Here is a 26282-nt window from a genome sequence, read left to right on the forward strand (position 1 = left end):
TGGATGGAGCTTGAGGGTATTATGCTCAGTGAAACAAGCCAAGCGGAGAAAGAGAAATACCAAATGATTTCACTTATCTGTGGAACATAAGAACAAAGCAAAAACTGAAGGAACAAAACAGCAGCAGAATCACAGAACTGAAGAATGGACTAACAGGTACCAAAAGGAAAGGGACTGGGGAGGATGGGTGCGTAGGGAGGGATAAGGGAGGGGAGAAGTAGGGGGGTATTAAGATTAACATGCATGGGGGGGTAGGAGAAAAGGGAGGGCTGTACAACACAGAGAAGGCAAGTAGTGATTCTACATTTTGCTATGCTGATGGACAGTGACTGTAAAGGGGTTTATAGGGGAGACCTGTTATAGGGGAGAGCCTAGTGAACATAATATTCGTCATGTAAGTGTAGATTAGTGATACCAAAAACAAAACAAAAAAAAAAAAAAGGGCAGTTCCTGTGTGGTAACCTCCAATGAGTTCTACACAAGGGTATAAAGGGCATATAAAAGTGTAGGCAAAGGGTCTGTTTGTGTTTATACAGAAGATCAAAGCCTAATTGGGCTACCCCGAAAATGAACTAAGATACGATATGAAAAAGAACTTCCAACATCAGTACTCTCTGGAAGACTCATGCCAGAAGATGATCATCAAAAAACCCCAACAAAGATCCACGCACTGCTACAGCTGTAGATGCACTCATCCCACCAGCTCCTGGACTTGCCATGGGAATGAAGGAGATATCTAAGCTGGCCTGTGCATACAGTAGAACAACAAATTTGACTGGATCTATACTGTTGGAACTCAACCAAGAATTAGGAGAAGTGCAAATTGTAGCGCTCCAAAATCTTACAACTACAGACTATCTACTGTTAAAAGAACATATGGGATGTGAACAGTCCCCAGGAATGGGTTGTTTTAATTTGTCTGATTTCTCTCAGACTGTTCAAGTTCAGTTGGACAATATCCACCATATCATAGATAAGTTTTCACAAATGCCTAAGGTGCCTAACTGGTTTTCTTGGTTTCACTGGAGATGACTGGTAATTACAGATATGCTGTGGTTATGTAACTATACTCCTATTATGTTAATGTGTGTGCGCAATTTAAGTAGTAGCTTAAAACCTATACATGCTGAAGTTACTCTACAGGAAGATATGTCAAAGAAGTAATCAATCTTCCCATGTTTTCTTCCACCTGCTACTTCTATAGCTTTTCTTCTTCCTTCCTAATTACAACCCTTAAATAGAATTTGTGCCTCATATCAAATTTACCGATTATCATAATTCTTCCAAGTGGTAAAGATACCTCAAGACAAATGCTGGGTATAGAAGCCACCGGGCATAAATATGCAAAGAAGTCAAAAGCTAACCTTTTCAAACAATAAGGCTTCTCTCTCACTTACCAACTCTACATTTCCCTGTATGGCCCCGGAAGATGACTGGTTAGCCAGAGACGGGTAAGATTCCTCAAGGGAGGAACAACCTAAGACAGGCACAGTCGCAGGGGGGTCATCAGGTGAGAAATTGGGGATCAACAGAGGTGAGGCTTAGAACCTCACCCCCCCCTGTTCTGAGAGAAATCTTCTGCATATGTGGATGTTTTATTGCCCTTGTCTAGCTTGGATTAACACATAGTCTACAGGCACACACCTGATCATCTACATGTGCTCTCTTACAACACTAAACTATGTTTTCTACCTTTATCTTGTATCTACCTACCACTTCAGCATTTTATCAAAAATAATAATAATAAAGAGAGAAATGTGGTATCCACATATAAATCAAGTATAAAAACCAAATGAGTATTCATATTTGAACTGACTGTTTATAGTTCATAATGCATGAGCAAAACCGAAAGTTTCTGTGATGACTGCCCTTGTACTGTTCACTATGTAACTTATTCATTATGTAAGAATTTATTCTCCATGTAAGAACTTGTTTGTTATGCCTCAGAAGATTGGAGACTGACGAAAATTAGGCTTAGGGTGGATTAATGATTGTGCATTGAGCATTGACTCCCCTATACAGAATTTTATTGTTGTTAACAACCATTTGATCAATAAATATGAGAGATGCCCTCACACACACACAAAAAAGGACAGACTTCCAATGGTAAAATAAATAAGTAACCGGGATGTAATGTATAGCATAAGGAATATAGTCAAGATATTGTAACAACTTGGTAGGGTGATAGCTGGAACCTAGAATTATGTAAATAAATGTTTTATCACTGTGTTGTACACCTGAAACTAATGTAATGTAATACTGTGCGTCAACTACCCTTCAATAAAAAATAATTATCTAAAAAAAAAAAAAAAGATTTAAGTTTTTCCTACACTAGGATAAAAGTCGCTAGCACCATTTATTAAACAGTACATTCTTTCTTCACTGGTCTGTAAGTCCACCTGTGTTATATATGTAATTTTCATATATATGAGTATTTATATGCCCTCTGTCCTGTTCTACTGATAGTAATCAGATATTCTGGGGTCATTAAAAGATTGTCTTAGTCTGGCCTTATAATACTCCTTGAAATTTGACAGGACAGGACCCCCTACCTTATTTTTCTTAACCAATTTTTTTAGCTATTTTGGCTTTTGCACTTGCATGTAGTTTTACAGAATTATAAAATTAAAAAGACATATTATAGAAAAAATTCTGTTGTGATTTCACTAGAATTGTATTGAATTTGTAAATGAATCAAAGAAATTGTCTTCTTCATGATGTGGATTTATTCCTATCTTCTACTCTGTCATTCAATAATAATTTTTCAAAAACGTCATGTGAATACTTTTTACATTTACTTGTTAAGTATCTTATGATTTAAGTACCTTATGGAATATTGGGCCAGTGTCATTTCACACTCATAAATAAATACTTAAGGAATAACTTATATATACTTCATGTAACATGATCCAGATCTTCTAAGCATCATGTTCTAGCAAACTGAGTTTATCAGACCCAAATATCATGCTGAAAGTAGAATAAGTACTAATGCTTATTTTAATTATTCATTTTGAATCTAAGATTATGATAGTAGATATTTGAATCTAAGATTATAATTTCCAAAATCTGGAAAGAAATGTCTGCATGTCATGCTTAAGATGGAAGATGGAAATCATTTTTAATGCAAAATTTAACAAATAAACTTATAAAGTTGACTTTAAAAAAAATCTATATGCTGTCATACCCAGCAAGGATCATAAAGACCATTTACTAGCTGTAATTCTAAGATTCCATTCATCTGAGACTTGTTTTGACATCCTTACTTTCTTCCCTCTTGAGCTGTGTCCCTGTGCTTGGATGGGTCGCATCAGCAGCGGTACGAGAGTGACTGGGAAGGACAGTCTTGACATGACGAACCTGCTGTTGCCCCCAGTGAGCCACTCCTCGGCTGACCTCCAGGGTTAACTGAACCATACGGTTAATGGCTTGTTGAATGTCGTCCAAACTAGGAACTATTACCTGTGGAAGAAGAAAACTTGTTCCTGGTACTGTCAGCACCTACCGTCCACCCCCAGTCTCACCTGAGAGGGTAACTCAGCGGGCCCAGTGGAAGGCTGCTCTGAGGAGAGGGGTGTTGGAAGAGGGTGGGCTGCAGGCTTTCTTAATCCTGAGGTTTCCCCATTCTATTAATTCCTGAAGGAAACAGGTCAAACATAGTGCTTGTCCCTTTCCCCGTGAAGGTGGCTGGCTACAGCCCTAATCTGTGGCCTATGTGTTGGATGCCCATGAGGTAAAATGACCAAAGAAGCTGCCCTGCCAAAACTCTGACCTTGGCTCTGTGACATGTGCCGTAGGAGCAAAGAAGGTGTCCACCTGGAGGCCTGACCCTGCAGGTGTAGTACTAGGGGTGTCATAGGTTGCTCCTGCCTGGCCTCATTCCTTGGCCCGTCACAGAATGCACCTCAGTCATCCTGTGTGACTTGGGAGTTCCAGGTGTCAATCAGCAGCTGGGGCACCCACAGGGATAGATGCTATGAGAAGGCACAAGGTATCCACAGTGCTCAGGGCACAGGCTCTTTCTGTATTTCTAGTCTGCCATTCTGAGTGGGCTGCCTCAGAGTTATGTGTTTGGATAGGGATGTAGACTTGTGAGGTCGTCTGAAGGAAAAAAAAGCAAGAAGATTTTTAAGGTGCTTGCTAACTGATAGCTGAACAGATGCTTAACTCGGCCCTTACACTAACCTTTAGTGCACCATGAATTATGCAGAGCAACTTCTAAAAAATATATATAAATATAACATTTTGTTTTTTGTTAAATTCCTAGGTGAAATAAAAAAACATATAGGACCAAGAGTCTACTCTAAATACCGGTTCAGTTCTAATGCTATATTTCTTAAATACGTTACTAAAATATCATTGTATTTACTTGAATATTTAATTACACTCACCACATTAGGAATTGCAAGATGTACTTCAGCCTTTATAAAGGAAATAACATCTTCTGACTGCTTTTGTCCATACTGGCTGTAATAAGATGGACATTTAACTTACAAACCTTAACCTAAAATTTCAAAACTAGCTTACTTAAGCTATCATTTTCAATCCTAAAAACAAGGCCATTTATAATAGAACCATAAATCTCAGACAACTAAGAAAACACAATGACTTGATATTCTCAGAAGTAAAATATTAGTCTCCTATACATTTTCTAGTATTTTAATGTTGCTCTCTCTCAGTAACAACCATTTAATAATGTTTACTAAAAGTATTTCTTGTTCCCAAGCCTGTAACAGATGCTGGACAAGATCACTAACAAAAAGCATATACCTTCATATGCTTTTTTATATATACATTTTTGCAAGATTAAACAGGAAGTTTCTAGTGAAAGCCTTTCAAAAATTGTTTTTTTAAACAATATCACTCATGCTCTGACAGAAGCACAGACTTAGAGATACACAAGTGCAAGTAATGAAGTAGTCAGAGTTACAAATTCGTTTGATTACCTCCCTCTGCCTTGACTTCAGTCCCCATTCCCGACAAAATTATAATGAAGGTAAACTTTCCATAGCAAGAAATGCTGTCATTACTAAAAAACTACACTGCATCTATATATACAAGCAGATGGGAGAAAAATCGTCAGAACCATTAGGCCTCTGCAATTCAAAGTACAAACCCAACTTAGGCATGCAGGGCCAATAGTACTCAGATAAATGTATTATTGCAAGGAATTCTTTAAACTAAAAGCAAAAAGCAAGCAAATAAAGAAAAAAATATTCTAATTCATAGTCTCACTGTGAAATTCAAGATGTGACAATAAAACAAATGTATACTATATTTAAAAGGGCACAATCTGAGAACAAGAGTTTCATAAAGTATAGAAAAACAGCTGAACTAACAGAGGCAGTGAACAACACACTCATCATTCAGTAAGTTATTCAACAAACTAAAGGATTAGCTTAAGGAATTTCCAAAATTTCAGATGCAAAATACAATGAGAAGTTATTTAAGATAGAGGAAGGATAAAGGAAAATAAGTAATGTTTATTGAATGCTTAATGTGTGCTAGGTGCTTTTCCAAGGACTTCCCATGAATTAACACATTTCATACTACATTAACTCTCTGAGGCAGATCCTGTGACTATTATTTCCGTTTTGTAGATGAGGAAGCCATCATAGCGGTTATGGGCAGATGATAAAGTACATGAGAATGTACAAATACAAGCTTAGCATCTCCATGAATCAGAAATGGATCAGAAATATATGCACAGCCTGGCCAGAGCTCTGGTTGGGAACCAGGCAGTGACAGCGGGAGGTTCGCTACTGAGGCTCCAGGGCACTGCAAATATTCCATGTGAGGCGGGGCTTGCTAGGCTTGCTACCAACAGCCACAAACCAAGGTGATGTTCCCCTAGTTATCCTCCAGATATTGTATCTGTATTGTGAGAGGCAAGACAACAACAAAATAAAGGCCATCGACCTACTGTCTGCAACTACAGCTTTTGCAAAAGATGTGGGCCTGGGGAGGTGAAGCAAATCCATAGCATCCCTGGTAAACAATTAAGCCAGGCCATTTGTGTGCTCCTTGGCAGAGCTTCCCATATCCTCAGTATCTCTTCAGGGAACAGTAACTGTGAACAAATAAGACCTGGCTCTGTACTCATGGTGCCCAGCGCCATGTGAAGGCAAAAGTTTGACTCCTAGTTAGGGAGGGAGGGAAAGACACACACACACACACACACACACACACACACAAACCTCACATTCAAAGAGGGCTTATAAATTAAACCCCAATAATTCATGAGTAAGTCTAACAGTAAGAAAGAGGACTAAAGGAATCAATAATTGAAAAAGAAACTCACTCCATATAAAATTCAACATATAGAAATATGACAAACTCTAGAATAAGTATATGGAGAATACTCAAAGAGATAAATGAAGGCTAGATTCCAAAAACTGATAAACTGTTAAACTAAAAAGGCAGAAATGATACAGTATCTGGAGGATAAGAAGAAAAGTACTAACTGAAATATTTAAGATGCAATAGATAAGAGAAGGAAGGAAGGAGAGGGAGGGAGTGGGGAGGAAGGAAGGAAGAACCTTTACCTGTGGAATCTGATGCTATCTCTGGGTAGACAGTGTCAGAATTGAGTTGAATTCTCAGATACCTTGCTGATGTTCAAGACCTGCTTGATGTCATATGTGGGGGAACACCCCCTCCCCCAACACACACACACACACACACATATTGGAATTGGTTCTGGGAATCCTAAAAGAAGCCCACAGTGGAAACAACCCAAGTGACCATCCCAAGAAAATAGATAAATAGATTGTATATACTCCAACTATTCAGAAGTGACAATAAATTATATCAATATAGATGACTCTCAGAAACATAATACTGAACACAGTTCAAATACAGGCAAAATTAAATGATACAATGATTAAGGATCTAAAACATCTGGTAAACTGTAAAAAAACTAAGACAATGATAAATAAAAAGTTCAGAAGAGTGGTTATCTTTGGGTGAACAGAGAGAGCCCACTAAGGGTACTGGTAGTGGTCAGTGTACTCTGTCTTGGCTTGGGTGCCAGGAACATGGTTATTCATTCTTGCAGTATTACACGTTTTCGTAGACTTTTCATAAATGCTAGCTTTAAAATGTTTTAATTTTTAAAAAAATTAATAAAAATAAGTGGTGCTATTAGCATAGTATGATCACACATACTTAGCATATTTTCAACTTGCCTTGCAACAAATATTCTTCTTCTCATTGTGTCCAAAGATAATCGTGTAGCTGTTTGAAGACTGTCCAGTAATTGATGAAAGAAAAAAGCATAGACCCCTTTACATTTCTGTAATAAAAAATCAGTGAAAGTTGGGTTCAAGATGGCAGTGTAGAAAGATCCTGAACTCATGTCCTCCCATGGATAAAACAAATCTACATCTACATATGCAATAATTCCCTCTAAAGGACCTGAAAATTGAATGAACAGTCTTCACAACAGAGGATAAAGGGATAATGTGAGAAGGGAAAGAGAAGCAGAGACACGAACTCACAAGGGAAAAAATACCCTTGGCAAGTCACAATTAGGGAGGGATATCAAAGGTACTGAACTTTTCCCTGAGAAGAGAGACACTTAAGCTCCACATCTTATACCCCAACCCTTTGATTCTGCACAGGAGAGGTGAGCCCCCAAAACACCAGTCTTTGAAAGTCAACAAAGGTTATGTTCAGAAAAATAATAAAACTACAGGAAATGGAAAACCTGCTTTTAAAGGGCTCAAGCACAGACTCGCTTGACCTGGAAACCAGCACAAAAAACACCAATTTGAAAAACACACAGACCATTTACTAACCTTAAAGTGTCCATCAGAAAGGCAGGAAAAATCAAGGACTATTCCCAGGACTAAGATACTGGCAGGAGCCATTTGTGTGATCTCAGTCCACCTTATTAATATCAGCACCAGTAAATGTTATTTTGGAATTCCCCCTCTAATCTGCTAGTGTCAGTGGGTATGCCCCCCTGAGGGCTCCACCCACCATGTCGCAACAGTCACAGACACGCCAATGCCATGTGGCAGGTCTGCGGGCCATCCCAGCCAACAACACACCACAGTAGTCTCAGAGATGCCCTGAAGCTGGACCGGGGGCCGTACCTGCTCATCAACATACCACAGCTATGGCTCTGTTACAACAGAAGGGCACACAGAGCCCACATAGGGGCCACTCCTTGAGAATCTGGCTCTGGTGACCAGGGGAGATTGTGTTTCTGGGTCCCATGGGATATCTCCCACATTAGACCACTCCTTCAAGACCAAGAGAGGTAGGTGACTTATCTAATACACAGAAATGAGCACAGAGAATTAGGCAAAATGAGGAGAAAAAGGAATATATTCCTAATGAAAGTCTCAGGACAAAACCAAATGAAATGGAGATAAACAATTAACCTTATAAACAGTTCAAGTAATGATCAGAAAAACGCTTGCTGAACTCAGGAGAAGAATGGATGAATACTGTGAGAACTTCAACAAAGAGATAGAAAATATAAGAAAGTACCAAACTGAAGTTATAACTGAACTGAAAAATACACTAACAGGGTTCAATAACAGACTGGATGAAGTACAACAATGAGTCAGCAAGCTGAAAGACAAAACAATGGAACTCACCCAGACAAAGCAGCAACGTGAAAAAAGAATTAAGAAAAGTGGAACAGAAACATGACATATCAAAATCTGTGGGATGTAGCAAAAGCAATTCTAAGAGGGAAGTTCACAGCAGTACAGGACTACTTCAAGAAACAATAAAAATCTCAAATAAACAATCTAACTTTACACCTAAAGAAACCAGAAAAAGAAGAATAAGCAAAGCAGAAAATTAGTAGAAGGGTGGAAATAGGAAAGATCAGAATGGAAATAAATTGAAAAGGGACTAAAAAGATATAGAAAAGATGAATGAACGTAAAAGCAGGCTCTTTGAAAAGATAAAGAAAATCATCAAACCCTTAGCTACACTAACAAATAAAAAAGGAAAGAGGACTCAAATAAAATTAGAAATGAAAGAGAAGATAAAACTGATGCCACAGAAATACAAAGGATCATAAGAGACCACTATGAACAATTATATGCCAAAAAGCTGGACAACCTAGAAGAAATGGATAAATTCCTAGAAACATATATGCTTACCACACCAAATCATGAAGAAATAGAAAATCTGAATGGACCAATTACTAGAAAGGAGGCTGACATAGGACCCAAAAACATCCCAATAAAGAAAAGTCCAGGACCCAATAGCTTCACTGGCAAATCTGTCAAACATTTAAGGATTTAATACCTATTCTTCTCAAACTATTTCAAAAAAGTTGAAGTTTCCAAACACATTTCACAAGGCACTGATACCCTGAAACAAAAAACAGACAAGGACACCACAAAAAAAGAAAATTACAGGCTAATATCCTTAATAAACATAGATGTAAAAATCCTCAACAAAATATTAGCAAAACAAATTGAACAACAATTAAAAGAATCATACACCAGGGGAATCATGAGAAGATGGCAGTGTGAGTAGTTCAGTGGAAATCTCCTCCCCAAAACATATATATTTATGAAAATACAATAAATACAACTATTCCTAAAAGAGACACCAGTGGATGCAATACAATAGCCAGGATACATATACATCTGCGAGAACTCAACATCACATGAAGGGGGTAAGATACAAGCCACGGCCAGGTGGGACCTGAATGCTCCCCCCAAGAACCTGGCGGGAAGAAAGGAGTTGGAATGGGGAGGGAGTGAAAGCCCAGGACTGCTAAACAACCAGCTCTAGAAATCTGCACCCGGAGCGCAGACACAAGGTGCACAGGGTGCTGGATATTAGAGAAACAGAAAAGCAAAACCTGTGGGCAGGTTCCTGCAACTGGTGCCCCTGAGACAAAAGAAAAGCGAGTGCTTTCTGCAAGTCTTAAAGAGACAGGGACTCCACAGCTGGACGAAGTCCTCCCGGCACACTTGGACAGCAACTGGGAATCCCAGGGAACTTTAGGCGCCCTAAGCCCCGGGGCAGTAGCGCAGTTCTGAAGCCCCTCATGGCACTAAGCAGCCTGACAGTCATTCCTCCAACTGGCGCAGACCCCAACACAGTGGCCCAGTAGTAGGAGAGTAGCAGCGTGTGCCAGGGGCGGTGGTGCTGAAGGGGACCGGGAGCGGCTCATGAGAGCCCGCTGCGGCAACAACCGAATAGCCCGGGTGCAACCCATGCACGCTGGCGGCAGTGGCGCCAGAGGAGCCCAGGAGAGGTCCACACGGGAGAGGCCTGCGCGCACCTGCAGCAGTGTCAGAGGGAGCAGTTGCGCTCCCAGCAGCTAACCAGAATCCCAGCCAGACGCACAGCCACCCAGGCCAGACCCAAAGGCCACTGCTGACAAACAGCTTCCCGGCAGGGGTGCCACTGTTGCGGAGGAGCACACCTGGTGTGCCTGATACTCCCCACAGGGCTCTGAGCTGCTCTGTCAGAGACCCCGCCCACAGCAGCTTAGGGGATTAACCCGGTGGCTGCTCCAGGAGTGCGGGTAACTGACACAGGCAGCGGAGAAGGGCAAGGCATCCAGTAAGCAGGAAAGGACTTTCTTCTCCTAGCTGACACACCCGCAACCTGCCTACAGCCACTGCTATCACCATGAAAAGGCAAAAAAATTTAGTCCAGTCTAAGATAGTTCAAACAACACCTGAGAAAGGATCTGCAGAGACAGACCTAACCAGTCTCCCTGAAAAAGAATTCAAAATAAAAATCATAAACATGCTGACAGAGCTGCAGAGAAATATACAAGAGCTAAGGGATGATGGCCGGAGGGAGATTACAGAAGTGAAACAATCTCTGGAAGGATTTATAAGCAGAATGGATAAGATGCAAGAGGCCATTGATGGAATAGAAACCAGAGAACAGGAATGCATAGAAGTTGACGCAGAGTGAGATAAAAGGACCTCCAGGAATGACACAATATTAAGAGAACTGTGTGACCAATCCAAAAGGAACAATATCCGCATTATAGGGGTACCAGAAGAAGAAGAGAGAGGAAAAGGGATAGAAAGTGTCTTTGAAGAAATAATTGCTGAGAACTTCCCCAAACTGGGGGAGGAAATAGTTACTCAGACTACAGAAGCACACAGAACTCCCAACAGAAGAAACCCAAAGAGGACAACACCAAGACATATAATAATTAAAATGGCAAAGATCAAGGACAAGGACAGAGTATTAAAGAAAGCCAGAGAGAGAAAAAAGGTCACCTACAAAGGAAAACCCATCAGGCTATCATCAGACTTCTCAACAGAAACAATACAGGCCAGAAGAGAATGGCATGACATATTCAATGCAATGAAACAGACGAGCCTTGAGCCAAGGATACTGTACCCAGCACGATTATCATTTAAATATGAAGAAGGGATAGAAAAATTTCAAGACAAGCAAAAGTTGAGGGAATTTGCCTCCCACAAACCACTTCTACAGGGTATCTTAGAGGAACTGCTCTAGATGGGAGCACTCCTAAAAAGAGCACAGAACCAAAGACCCAACATATGAAGAATGGAGGAGAAGGAATAAGAAGGGAGAGAAATAATCATCAGACTGTGTTTATAATAGCTCAATAAGCAAGTTAAGTTAGACAGTAAGGTAGGAAAGAAGCTAACCTTGAACCTTTGGTTACCACGAATTTAAAGCCTGCAATGGCAATAAGTACATATCTTTCAATAATCACCCTAAATGTAAATGGACTGAATGCACCAATCAAAAGACACAGAGTAATAGAATGGATAAAAAAGCAAGACCCATCTATATGCTGCTTACAAGAGACTCACCTCAAACCCAAAGACATGCACAGATTAAAAATCAAGGGATGGAAAAAGATATTTCATGCAAACAACATGGAGAAAAAAGCAGGAGTTGCAATACTAGTATCAGACAAAATAAACTTCGAAATAAAGAAAGTAACAAGAGATAAAGAAGGACATTACATAATGATAAAGGGCTCAGTCCAACAAGAGGATATAACCATTATAAATATACATACACCCAAAACAGGAGCACCAATACATGTGAAACAAATACTAGCAGAATTAAAGGAGGAAATAGAATGCAATGCATTCATTTTGGGAGACTTTAACACACCACTCACTCCAAAGGACAGATCCACCAGACAGAAAATAAGTAAGGACACGGAGGCACTGAACAACACTCTAGAACAGATGGACCTGACAGACATCTATAGAACTCTACACCCAAAAGCAACAGGATACACATTCTTCTCAAGTGCGCATGGAACATTCTCCAGAATAGACCACATACTAGGCCACAAAAAGAGCCTCAGTAAATTCCAGAAGATTGAAATCCTACCAACCAACTTTTCAGACCACAAAGGTATAAAACTAGAAATAAATTGTACCAAGAAAGCAAAAAGGCTCACAAACACATGGAGGCTTAACAACATGCTCCTAAATAATCAATGGATCAACGACCAAATTAAAATGGAGATCCAGCAATATATGGAAATAAATGACAACACCACCAACACAAAGCCCCAACTTCTGTGGGACGCAGCAAAAGCAGTCTTAAGAGGAAAGTATATAGCAATCCAGGCATATTTAAAGAAGGAAGAACAATCCCAAATGAATAGTCTAATGTCACAATTATCGAAACTGGAAAAAGAAGAACAAATGAGGCCTAAGGTCAGCAAACGGAGGGACATAATAAAGATCAGAGGAGAAATAATAAATAAAATTTAGAAGGATAAAACAATAGAAAAAATCAATAAAACCAAGAGCTGGTTCTTCGAGAAAATAAACAAAATAGATAAGCCTCTAGCCAGACTTATTAAGAGAAAAAGAGAATTTAAACACATATACAGAATCAGAAATGAGGAAGGAAAAATCATGACAGACCCCACAGAAATACAAAGAGTTATTAGAGAATACTATGAAAACCTATACGCTAATAAGGTGGAAAACCTAGGAGAAATGGACAACTTCCTAGGAAAATACAACCTTCCAAGACTGACCCAGAGAGAAACAGAAAATCTAAACAGACCAATTACCAGCAACAAAATTGAATCAGTAATCAAAAAACTACCCAAGAACAAAACCCCTGGGCCAGATGGATTTACCTCAGAATTTTATCAGCGACACAGAGAAGACATAATACTCATTCTCCTTAAAGCTTTCCAAAAAATGAAAGAGGAGGGAATCTCCCAAACTCATTCTATGAAGCCAACATCACCCTAATACCAAAACCAGGCAAAGACCCCACCAAAAAAGAAAACTACAGACCAATATCCCTGATGAACTTAGATGCAAAAATACTCAACAAAATATTAGCAAACTGAATTCAAAAATACATCAAAAGGATCATACACTATGACCAAGTGGGATTCATCCCAGGGATACAAGGATGGCACAACATTCAAAAATACATCAACATCACCCACCACAGCAACAAAAAGGACAACAACCACATGATCATCTCCATAGATGCTGAAAAAGCATTTGACAAAATTCAACATTCGTTCATGATAAAAACTCTCAACAAAATGGGCATAGAGGGCAGGCACCTCAACATAATAAAGGCCATCTATGATAAACCCCCAGCTAACATCATACTGAACAGCGAGAAGCTGAAAGCTTTTCCTGTGAGATCGGGAACAAGACAGGGATGCCCACTCTCCCCACTGTTATTCAACATAGTACTGGAGATCCTAGCCATGGCAATTAGACAAAACAAAGAAATACAAGGAATCCAGATTGGTAAAGAAGAAGTCAAACGGTCACTATTTGCAGATGACATGATATTGTACATAAAAAACCCTAAAGACTCCACTCCAAAACTACTAGAACTAATATCGGAATTCAGCCAAGTTGCAGGATACAAAATTAACACACAGAAATCTGTGGCTTTCCTATACACTAACAATGAACTAATAAAAAGAGAAATCAGGAAAACAATTCCATTCACAATAGCATCAAAAAGAATAAAATACCTAGGAATAAACTTAACCAAGGAAGTGAAAGACCTATACCCTGAAAACTACAAGACACTCTTAAGAGAAATTAAAGAGGACATTAACAAATGGAAACTCATCCCATGCTCCTGGCTAGGAAGAATTAATATCGTCAAAATGGCCATCCTGCCCAAAGCAATATACAGATTTGATACAATCCCTATGAAACTACCAGCAACATTCTTCAATGAACTGGAACAAATAATTCAAAAATTCATATGGAAATGCCAAAGACCCCGAATAGCCAAAGCAATCCTGAGAAAGAAGAATAAAGTTGGGGGATCTTGCTCCACAACTTCAAGCTCTACTACAAAGCCACAGTAATCAAGACAATTTGGTACTGGCACAAGAACAGAACTACAGACCAGTGGAATAGAATAGAGACGCCAGACATTAACTCAAACATATATGGCCAATTAATATAAGATAAAGGAGCCATGGACATACAATGGGGAAAGGACAGTCTCTTCAACAGATGGTGCTGGCAAAACTGGGCAGCTACATCTAAGAGAATGAAACTGGATTGCTGTATTACCCCATACACAAAAGTAAACTCAAAATGGATCAAAGACCTGAATGTAAGTCATGAAACCATAAAACTCTTAGAAAAAAACATAGGCAAAAATCTCATGGACATAAACATGAGTGACTTCTTCATGAACATATCTCCCCGGGCAAGGGAAACAAAAGCAAAAATGAACAAGTGGGACTATATCAAGCTAAAAAGCTTCTGTACAGCAAAGGACACCATCAATAGAACAAAAAGGTACCCTACAGTATGGGAGAATATATTCATAAATGACAGATCTGATAAAGGATTGACATCCAAAATACATAAAGAGCTCACACACCTCAACAAACAAAAAGCAAATAATCCAATTAAAAAATGGGCAGAGGAGCTGAATAGACAGTTCTCTAAAGAAGAAATTCAGATGGCCAACAGACACATGAAAAGATGCTCCACATTGCTTGTCATCAAAGAAATGCAAATTAAAACCACAATGAGATATCACCTCACACCAGTAAGGATCGCCATCATCGAAAAGACAAACAACAACAAACGTTGGCGAGGTTGTGGAGAAAGGGGAACCCTCCTACACTGCTGGTGGGAATGTAAATTAGTTCAACCATTGTGGAAAGCAGTATGGAGGTTCCTCAGAATGCTCAAAATAGAAATACCATTTGACCCAGGAATTCCACTTCTAGGAATTTACCCTAAGAATGCAGCACACCAGTTTGAAAAAGACAGATGCACCCCTATGTTTATCGCTGCACTATTTACAATAGCCAAGATATGGAAGCAACCTAAATATCCATCAGTAGATGAATGGATAAAGAAGATGTGGTACATATACACAATGGAATATTACTCAGCCATAAGAAAAAACAGATCCTACCATTTGCAACAACATGGATGGAGCTAGAGGGTATTATGCTCACTGAAATAAGCCAGGTGGAGAAAGACAAGTACCAAATGATTTCACTCATATGTGGAGTATAAGAACAAAGGAAAACTGAAGGAACAAAACAGCAGCAGAAGCACAGAACCCAAGAATGGACTAACAGTTACCAAAGGGAAAGGGACTGGGGAGGATGGTTGGGAAGGGAGGGATAAGGGTAGGGAAAAAGAAAGGGGGCATTACAATTAGCATGTATAGTGTGGGTGGGGGAGCATGGGGAGGGCTGTGCAACACAGAGAAGACAAGTAGTGATTTTACAGCATCTTACTATGCTGATGGACAGTGACTGTGAAGGGGTATGTGGGGGGGACTTGGTGAAGGGGGAGCCTAGTAAACATAATGTTTTTCATGTAATTGTAGATTAATGATACCAAAATAAAATAAAATAAAATAAAGGACAAAAAAAAAGTAAAAAAAAAGAATAATACACCACAATCAAGTGGGATTTATTCCAGGGTTGCATGGATAGTTCAACATCCACAAATGAATCAATGTGATACAATATATTAACAAAATGAAAGACAAAAATCAAATGATCATCTCCGTAGATGCAGGATGAAAGTCATTTGATAAATAAACTCCATTTATGGTAAAATCTCTTAACAAAGTGGGTATAGAGGAAACATACCTCAACATAATAAAGGCTATATATGACAACCCTATAGCTAATATTATACTAAATGGTGAAATGCTGAAAGCTTTTCCTTTAAGGACAGGAATAAGACAAGGATGCCCTCTCACCACTTTATTTGGATTTATTTATTTTTTATTAAGGTATCATTGATATACAGTGTTATGAAGGTTTTACATGGGTAACATTGTGGTTACAACATTCACCCATAGTATCAAGTCCTCATCACCTCCCCCCACAATTGCAGTCACTGTCCATCAATGTAGTAAGATGCTATAGAGTCATTACTTGTCTTTCCTGTGCTCTACTGCCTTCCCCGTCTCACCACTTTTATTTGACATAGTATTGGAAGTTTTAGTCACAGCAATTAGGCAACAAAAATAAGTAAAAAGCATCCAAATGGAAAGGAAGAAGTAAAACTGTCACTATTTGCAGATGACATGATACTATACATAGAAAATCCTAAAGAATCCACCAAAAAACTGCTAGAACTAATACATGAATTTGCTAAAGTGGCAGGATACAAAATCAATATACAGAAATCTGTGGCATTTCTATACACTAACAATGAAGTATCAGAGAGAGAAATTAAGAAAAAAATTCCATTTACAATTGCATCAAAAATAATAATATACCTAGGAAGAAACTGAACCAAGGTGATGAAAAACATGTACACTGAAAGCTATCAGACATTTATGAAAGAAATTAAGGACACAAATAAATAGAAAGATATTATATGCTCACAGATTGGAAGAATCAGTATTGTTAAAATGTCCATACTACCCAAAGTAGCCTACAGATTCAACTGCAATATCTATGAAAATTCCAAAGGTATACTTCACAGAATTATAACAAATAATTCTAAAATTTGTATAGAACCACAGAAGATACTGAATAGCCAAAGCAATCTTGAAAAAGAAGAAAAAAGCTGGAGGTATCACACTCCTTGATTTCAAACTATATTACAAAGCTATAGTAATCAAAACAGTCTTGTATTTATACAAAAAGAGAGCACAGATCAATGAAACAGAACAGAGAACCCAGAAATAAGCCCACACATATACAGACAATTAAACTATGTATGACAAAGGAGCTAAGAACAAACACTAGAGAAAGGACAGTTTCCTCAATAAATGGTGCTGGGAAAACAATATAGCCACATGCAAAAGAATGAAACTAGACCACTACCTTATACCAGAAACAAAAATTAACTAAAAATAGATTAAAGACTTGAAGGTAAGGCCCAAAGCCATACAACTCCTAGAAGAAAACAGACAGTGAACTCCTTGATGTTGGTCTTAGCATCATCTTTGTAGATCTAACTCCAAAGGCAAGGGAAACAAAAGCAAAAATAAACAATGGACTACATCAAAATAAAAATATTCTCCACAGCAAAGGACACCATCATCAGAATGCAAAGGCAGCCTACTGAGTGGGAGAAGATAATTGCAAATCAGATATCCAAAAGGGGTTACTATAAAAAATATATAAGGAACTCATACAACTCAACAACAAAAACACAAACAACCCAATTAAAAAATGGACAGAGAATCTGAACAAACATTTCTCCAAAGAAGACATCCAGATGGTCAACAAGCACATGAAAAGATGCTCAACATCACTAATTACTAGGAAAATGTATATCAAAACCATAATGAGCTATCACCTCACACCTGTTAGAATGATTATTGTCAAAAAGACAAGAAATAACAAGCATTGGAGAGGATATGGAAGAAAGGAAACCATACACTGTGTGGTACATTTCTTGATGTGTAGGCACAAGTTGACATTTAATCTCCACAAAAAGCTCAGCTTGGTGAACAAGCATATTTTAAAATGTACAGTACCAAAATACATGGGATGTCTTCCACCATCCTGGGACCACGGTTTGCCCCTCTCTCCAAGCTGTTCTTTTACTCCAGAGAAGTAGCCAATTTTACTGGTCAGAACACAAGACATGCTGAGCCTTGGCAGAGATCTGGGTACCACATCTTGCTTGCAAAGTGATTCCACATCCTGGGCCAGTTTCTGGTCACGCTGTTCCTCTCCACTCTATCATACCTTGCCTCTCTGAGACTGGGAGGGGCCAGTCAGTTGGAATCAGGTCAAAGAAGAGTTGTCAGGTGTGAACAAAGAGGAATGTGATCTGGGTTGGTGAATTATCAGGGTAAAGCACAGGCATGACATCACTAGATTTTTATGTTAGACAATTTGAGCAGCAATGTGGAAGATGGATTTGAGAGGCAGAGGCTACTGAGGAGGTGACCACTCTAATACAGTTCCAAGTGATCCCCAATTTGAGAGGCTCTGATGGTACCAGTCTCCCTCTAAGGACCCCAGCCAGTGTCAAAGAGAATGCAACAGGAAGAGAAGGAGCAGTGACATGGGAGCATGCCTCCTCTCTCTAGCTGACTCCTGCTGACTGGTAATAGCTGCCTGGTGCACAGTACTGAACACATCTACTGCTAAAATCTAGACACAGCAGGAAAATATTTCCCTATCAATTGGCATTATCATCCTTGAGCAAGAAGGTGGAAACGGAATAAATGTGTGCTTTTTATTTCTAAAACTGTGTTAAGAATATGTATTAGAGAGGGTAAAAGAGTGCAAAACAGAGAAGGAATGAAAAGGAGATGAATATTAAGGATTAAAAGAAAACTGACGGAGCAGGAAAAAACAGGAATTAGTGCAAATGTGGGAGTGGCATTCAGAACTGATGCATGACCAGAAAGGTGAGGCCTAAGGAAGAGAAAGAATCCCGTGCCTCCTTCTCAACCCTTATTCTTAATACATCTCAACACAGTGTGAAAATTTGTCCACCCAGGGCTTCTCCTGCGGGGAGTCCACAGGCTATCTGTGCCACTAGCAAAAAAAAAAAAATGGAGATTCCTGGGCCCCAAGTGAATCAAAGTCTCAGCATACAGTATCAGTGACTCTATTAAATACAATAACTGAGAACAAAATTTTTTATGTCAAATGGATTGGTGCTACAATCCCAGAAGTATGACATTTACTATATAAGAAAACATGGTCAGTCACAATAGGGGGACATAACTATATAAACTTTAATTGACAGAATCACATGAGAAGTTGATGATATCGGGGAAAACTCTAAGGACTGTTATATCTTGCCAGACTTTGCAGTGTAGAACTGAAAATTACCTATTCTGGATTTTGTTATAAATCTAGAGTGATTATAAATCCACATGGGTTGGTTGCAGAACTGCCTGGAAGAAGCACCACTTGGGGTTTTACCTACAGTCCCGTGAATCATAATTTTGTAAAGCTGCATGAGGTGGTTTCACAATAAATACCTTTTTAAATCCATCTTCTTTATTACTAATATCAATCTCAGTCACATTAGGCTCATAATCAGTGCTTTCCCCCTCTTCTGCTTCACTTCCAAAAGCAACATGTTTCTTTTGTTCTATAGATCAAAGACAAAACAAAAACATGACATTTAATGCTGAGCATTTGGTTTATTACATATGGCCAACCCCTTCCTAGGAAACCCCTTCTTAAAGAGTTCTTTTTTTAAAAATTTTAAATTTGTTCCTGCCTTGAATCCAATTTAAATCACCCATCACAATAGAAGTGTCATTCTACTAAGAAATGTGCTCTTCAAATATACTCTTGGCATCTAGAATTAAGTAACATTTGAAGAGGGTTTTACATATTACCTTTCTAAAACATCTGTTTACCTTTTGAGTTGTCTAACTTAATGAGCTGATACTTTTGTGTTTTTGACACTTCTGAGAAAAATAATTAAACTAAGTGGAAGAACTGAGAGACAGAAGACATGCTGTGGATACTTATCTAAGCTCAGAGTTTCTCAGCCTCAGCAGGGTTGACATTCGTGGCTGTTGAGGGCCTATAAGATGTTCAGCATTCCAGGCCTCTACCCATTAGATACAGTAGCACCCCTATGCTGTGTAACAACCAAAAATGTCTCCAGCCATTTTAGAATTCTGTGCAGAGAGAGACAGCATTTAACATAGCAAGTGTAAGACTGCGAGCCATAGAAAGGCCTGCTTGCAAGATTGGTCCTTGACTGGCATCTGGGAACTCAATTTCAGAAAAGCTCCCCCCACTCTCTAACTGATAAAAGGGGCTCACTATGTCTAAACAGTTTGTGCAAATGATGTGGTATATGCCGAACACCTGCTTTCCTTTTGGGAGTCTGGAGCATTGGTAACCTCTAAGCAGAGACGCCTACTAAAGAACATATCTGTAACTCCTGTGGTTCAAACATTAAAACTAGTGAAATTACCTGGTAACCGTTTTGCTGTTTTTGTGCTGTCCTTAACTTCAGAAATAGTCTCAAATATTGATATAAGTTCTTTGACAGCTTCCTCGATGTGCTTACTTTTGTGGTTTAGAACATGAGCCCACTCTTTTGTGTACGTCTATTAAATAAAGAAATCACTTAATTTCCAGATACTTAAAAATACTATGAAAATTATGAATGACTTTAATTTATAAAACCACTAGAAAGTATTTAACTTATAACACCACTTGAAAACAACTAGATATAGTTGCCAGTAGCATAATGTTTTAGATCCAAAACTATCGATGGCTAAAGGCACGGCATCTAAAGCCCAAAGCAAAAGAGGGGAACGAAGAAAAATGCAAAGTCTTTGATCTTTATCTGATTTGAACACACATAGGTATCTGCACTCACGTGCACATGGTGAAAGAAAGAAGGCTGAAGGAAGACAGTAAAGCACAGAGAAGACAAGTAGTGACTCTATAGCATCTTACTACACTGATGGAAAGTGACTGGAATGGGATGTGTGTGGGAGATTTGATAATGTGGGTAAATGTTGTAACTACAATGTTGCTCATATGAAACCTTCATGAGATTGTATATTGGTGATACCTTAATAAAAGAAAGAAGGCTGAAGGAGTAGAGAGGTGATGCCAAAATTGGGAACAAGAAGTGGTTTTAAAAAATGTAAAATCCAAGAAGGAGCCAAGATGGCAGTGTGAGTAGGGCAGCGGAAATCTCCTCCCAAAACCATATATATTTTTGAAAATAAAACAAATACAACTATTCCTAAAAGAGAGACCAGAAGATACAGTACAACAGCCAGGCTACATCTACGTCTGCGAGAACTCAGCACCTCACGAAGGGGGTAAGATACAAGCTGCGGCCTGGTGGGACCCGAGTGGCCCCTCCACCCCCAGCTCCCCAGCAGGAGGAGAGGAGTCAGAGTGGGGAGGGAGTGGGAGCCCAGGACTGCTAAACACCCAGCCCTAGCCCTGGAAGCGCAGACATACATTGCGTGGTGTGCTAGATATTACGGAAATGAAACGGTAAAATCTGTGAGCGGGTCCCCACAGCCGGTGCCCCTGGGACAAAATAAAAGTGAGTGCTTTTTGAAAGTCTTAAAGGGACAGGGGCTCCACAGCTGGATGGAAGTGTCCCAGCACACTAGGCCCAATAGCTGGGAATCCTGGGGAAATTCAGGCGCTCAAGCACGTTGGGAGGCAGCAGAGCTCTGATGCCCCTCACTGTGATAAACAGCATCCCATCCAGTTCCCCTCAGGCGCGGCCCCACCACAGCAGGGGAGAAGCCTGAGAGCGGCCGTGCACACAGAAACTGCCCAGAGCCTCCTCCGCAGCCGCCCGGGCCAGACTCAGAGTCTCCACCGGCGCGCACACACAGAGGAAGCCAGGACAGGGCGCCAAGGGTTGCCATTCTCTCAGGAGAGTACACCTGGTGTGCCTACCCCTCCTTACAGGCCTGGGGGCTGCCACGACGGCTGCCCTACCGACGGTGGTCGAGGAAATAAAACCAGAAGCTGCTCCCTGTGTGTGAGATGTTTTACTCCCACCTGACATATGCACCAACTGCCTACGACTACCACTATAGCCATGAAAAGGCAGAATAATCTGATCCAGTCAAGAATCACCCAGACAACCCCTGAGAGGGAGCCTGGGAAGATAGATTTAACCAATCATCCTGAAAAAGAATTCAAAATAAAGATCATAACCACGCTGATGGACCTGCAAAGAAATATGGAAGAGCTAAAGGATCAAGTTAGAAGGGAGAACACAGTAATAAAACAATCTCTGGAAGGCCTTAAGAGCAGACTGGATGAGGTGCAAGAGGCCATTAATGGAATAGAAATCAGAGAACAGGAACACAGAGAAGCTGAGACAGAGAGAGATAAAAGGATCTACAGGAATGAAAGAATACTAAGAGAACTGTGTGACCAATCCAAATGGAACAATATTCACATTATATGGGTAGCAGAAGAAGAAGAGAGAGAAAAAGGGATGGAAAGTGTATTTGAAAAAATAATTGCTGAAAACTTACCCAAACTGGGGGAAGGATATAGTCTCTCAGACCATGGAAGCCCAGAGAACTCCCAACACAAGGAACCCAAGGAGGACAACAGCAAGACATATAATAATCAAAATGGCAAAGATCAAGGACAAGGACAGAGTATTAAAGGCAGCCAGAGAGAGGAAAAAGGTCACCTATAAAGGAAAACCCATCAGGCTATCATCAGACTTCTCAAAAGAAACCTTACAGGCCAGAAGAGAATGGCATGATATATTTAATGCAATGAAACAGAAGGGCCTTGAACTAAGAATATTTATCCAGCACAATTATCATTTAAATATGAAGGAGGGGTTAAACAATTCCCAGACAAGCAAAAGTTGAGGGAATTTGCCTCCCACAACCACCTCTACAGGATATTTTAAAGGGACGGCTCTAGATGAGAGCACTCCTAAAGCAAAAGAGATGTCACCAGAGAAAATAAAATCACAACAAAGAAGGCAAACCAACCAAATATTAACTAAAGGCAAAAAATAAAATCAACTACTCACAAAAGCAGTTCAAGGAAACACAAAAGAGCACAGAATAAAACACCTAACTTATAAAGAATGAAGGAGGAAGAATAAGAAGGGAGAGAAATAAAGAATCCTCAGACTGTGTTTGTAACAGCTTAAGAAGCGAGTTAAGTTAGAAGGACAGATAGTAAAGAAGCTACCCTTGAATCTTTGGTAACCACGAATCTAAAGCCTGCAATGGCAATAAGTACATACTTTCAATAATCACCCTAAATGTAAATGGACTGAATGCACCAATCAAAAGACACAGAGTAATAGAATGGATAAAAAAGCAAGACCCATCTATAAGCTACTTACAAGAGACTCACCTCAAACCCAAAGACATACACAGACTAAAAGTCAAGGGATGGAAAAAGATATTTCATGCAAACAATAGGGAGAAAAAAGCAGGAGTTGCAATACTAGTATCAGACAAAATAAACTTCGAAATAAAGAAAGTAACAAGAGATAAAGAAGGACATTACATAATGATAAAGGGCTCAGTCCAACAAAAGGATACAACCATTATAAACTTATATGCACCCAACACAGGAGCACCAACATATGTGAAACAAATACTAACAGAATTAAAGGAGGAAATAGAATGCAATGCATTCATTTTAAGAGACTTCAACACACCCCTCACTCCAAAGGACAGATCCACCAGACAGAAAATAAGTAAGGACACAGAGGCGCTGAACAACACACTAGAACAGATGGACCTAACAGACATCTACAGAACTCTACATCCAAAAGCAGCAGGATACACATTCTTCTCAAGTGCACACAGAACATTTTCCAGAATAGACCACATATGAGGCCACAAAAAGAAACTCAGTAAATTTCAAAAGATTGAAATTCTACCAACCAACTTTTGAACCACAAAGGTAAAAAACTAGAAATAAATTATACAAAGAAAGCAAAAAGGTTCACAAACACTTAGAGGCTTAACAACATGCTCTTAATAATCAATGGATCAATGACAAAATTAAAATAGAGATCAAGAAATATATGGAGACAAATGACAACAACAGTACAAAGTCCCAACTTCTGTGGGAGGCAGCGAAAACAGTTCTAAGAGGAAAGTATACAGCAATCCAGGTATATTTAAAGAAGGAAGAAAAAACCCAAATCAATAGTCTGACATCACAGTTATTGCAATTGGAAAAAGAAGAACAAATGAGGCCCAAAGTCAGCAGGAGGGACATAATAAAGATCAGAGAAGAAATAAATAAAATTGAGAAGAAAAAAACAATAGAAAAAAATCAATGAAACCAAGACCTGGTTCTTTGAGAAAATAAACAAAATAGATAAACCCCTAGCCAGACTTATTAAGAGAAAAAGAGAATCTACACACATCAACAGAATCAGAATCGAGAAAGGAAAAAATCATGACAGGCCCCACAGAAATACAAATAATCATTAGAGAATACTATGAGAAGCTATATGCTAACAAGCTGGAAAACCTAGGAGAAATTGACAACTTCCTAGAAAAATACAACCTTCCAAGACTGATCAAGGAAGAAAATGAAAATCTAAACAGACCAATTATCAGCAACAAAATTGAAGCGGTAATCAAAAATCTACCCAAGAACAAAACCCCCAGGGCCAGATTGATTTCCCTTGGAATTTTGTCAGACATACAGAGAAGATATAATACCCATTCTCCTTAAAGTTTTCCAAAAAATAGAAGAGAAGGGAATACTTCCAGACTCATTCTATGAAGCCACCATCACCCTAATACCAAAACCAGGCAAAGACCCCACCAAAAAAGAAAATTACAGACCCATATCCCTGTGAACATAGATGCAAAAATACTCAACACAATATTAGCAAACTGAATTCAAAAACACATCAAGGGGATCATACACCATGACCAAGTGGGATTCATCTCAGGGATGCAAGAATGGAACAACATTCGAAAATCCATCAACATCATCCACCACATCAAAAAAAGAAGGACAAAAACCACATGATCATCTCCATAGATGCTGAGAGAGCACTGGACAAAATTCAACATCCATTCATGATTAAAAACTCTCAGCAAAATGGGAATAGAGGGCAAGTACCTCAACATAATAAAGGCCATATATGATAAACCCACAGACAACATCATACTGAACAGCGAGAAGCTGAAAGCTTTTCCTCTGTGATTGGGAACAAGAAAGGGATGCCCACTCCCCCCACTGTTATTCAACATAGTACTGGAGGTCCTAGCCATGGCAATTAGACAAAACAAAGAAATACAAGGAATCCAGATTGGTAAAGAAGAAGTCAAACTGTCACTATTTGCAGATGACATGATATTGTACATAAAAAACCCTAAAGATTCCACTCCAAAACTACTAGAACTAATATCGGAACTCAGCAAAGTTGCAGGATACAAAATTAATACACAGAAATCTGTGGCTTTCCTATACACAAACAATGAACTAGCAGAAAGAGAAACCAGGAAAACAATTCCATTCACAATTGCATCAAAAAGAATAAAATACCTAGGAATAAACCTAACCAAGGAAGTGAAAGACCTATACCCTGAAAACTACAAGACACTCTTAAGAGAAATTAAAGAGGACACTAACAAATGGAAACTCATCCTAGGCTCTTGGCTAGGAAGAATTAATATTGTCAAAATGGCCATCCTGCCTAAAGCAATCTACAGATTCAATGCAATCTCTATCAAAACACCAACAGCATTCTTCAATGAACTGGAACAAATAGTTCTAAAATTCATATGGAACCATGAAAGACCCCGAATAGCCAAAGCAAGCCTGTGAAAGAAAAATAAAGTGGGGGGTGATCTTGCTTCCCAATTTCAAGCTCTACTACAAAGCCACAATAATCAAGACAATTTCGTACTGCCACAAGAACAGACCCTCAGACCAATGGAACAGGATACAGATTCCAGATATTAACCCAAGCATATATGGTCAATTAATATATGATAAAGGAGCCATGGACATACAATGGGGAAATGACAGCCTCTTCAACAGCTGGTGTTGGCAAAACTGGGCAGCTACATGTAAGAGAATGAAACTGGATCATTGTCTAACCCCATACACAAAAGTAAATTCAAAATGGATCAAAGATCTGCATATAAGTCATGAAGCCATAATACTCTTAGAAAAAAACATAGGCAAAAATCTCATGGACATAAACATGACTGACTTCTTCATGAACATATCTCCCAGGCAAGAGGAACAAAAGCAAAAATGAACAAGTGGGACTATATCAAGCTAAAAAGCTTCTGTACAGCAAAGGACACCATCAATAGAACAAAAAGGTATCCTACAGTATGGGAGAAAATATTCATAAATGACAGATCCGATAAAGGGTTGACATCCAAAATATATAAAGAGCTCACAT

At 39.2% G+C, this 26282-nt stretch overlaps 1 protein-coding gene across 1 annotated transcript in view; it reads right to left on the reverse strand.

The window, feature by feature from the left end:
* Positions 1 to 26282, reverse strand: part of DNAH8 (dynein axonemal heavy chain 8) — a 353325-nt gene that overhangs the window by 232591 nt on the left and 94452 nt on the right. Inside the window, exons 22-26 of the mRNA XM_057494308.1 lie at positions 20343 to 20478; positions 19387 to 19499; positions 7181 to 7291; positions 4389 to 4460; positions 3264 to 3459 (exon numbers count right to left, since the gene is read on the reverse strand). Of these exons, the coding sequence (XP_057350291.1) occupies positions 3264 to 3459; positions 4389 to 4460; positions 7181 to 7291; positions 19387 to 19499; positions 20343 to 20478 (628 nt within the window). The remainder of the gene's footprint in view (positions 1 to 3263; positions 3460 to 4388; positions 4461 to 7180; positions 7292 to 19386; positions 19500 to 20342; positions 20479 to 26282) is intronic.

Source organism: Manis pentadactyla, chromosome 16, assembly GCF_030020395.1.
Source record: "Manis pentadactyla isolate mManPen7 chromosome 16, mManPen7.hap1, whole genome shotgun sequence".
NCBI lineage: Eukaryota > Metazoa > Chordata > Mammalia > Pholidota > Manidae > Manis > Manis pentadactyla.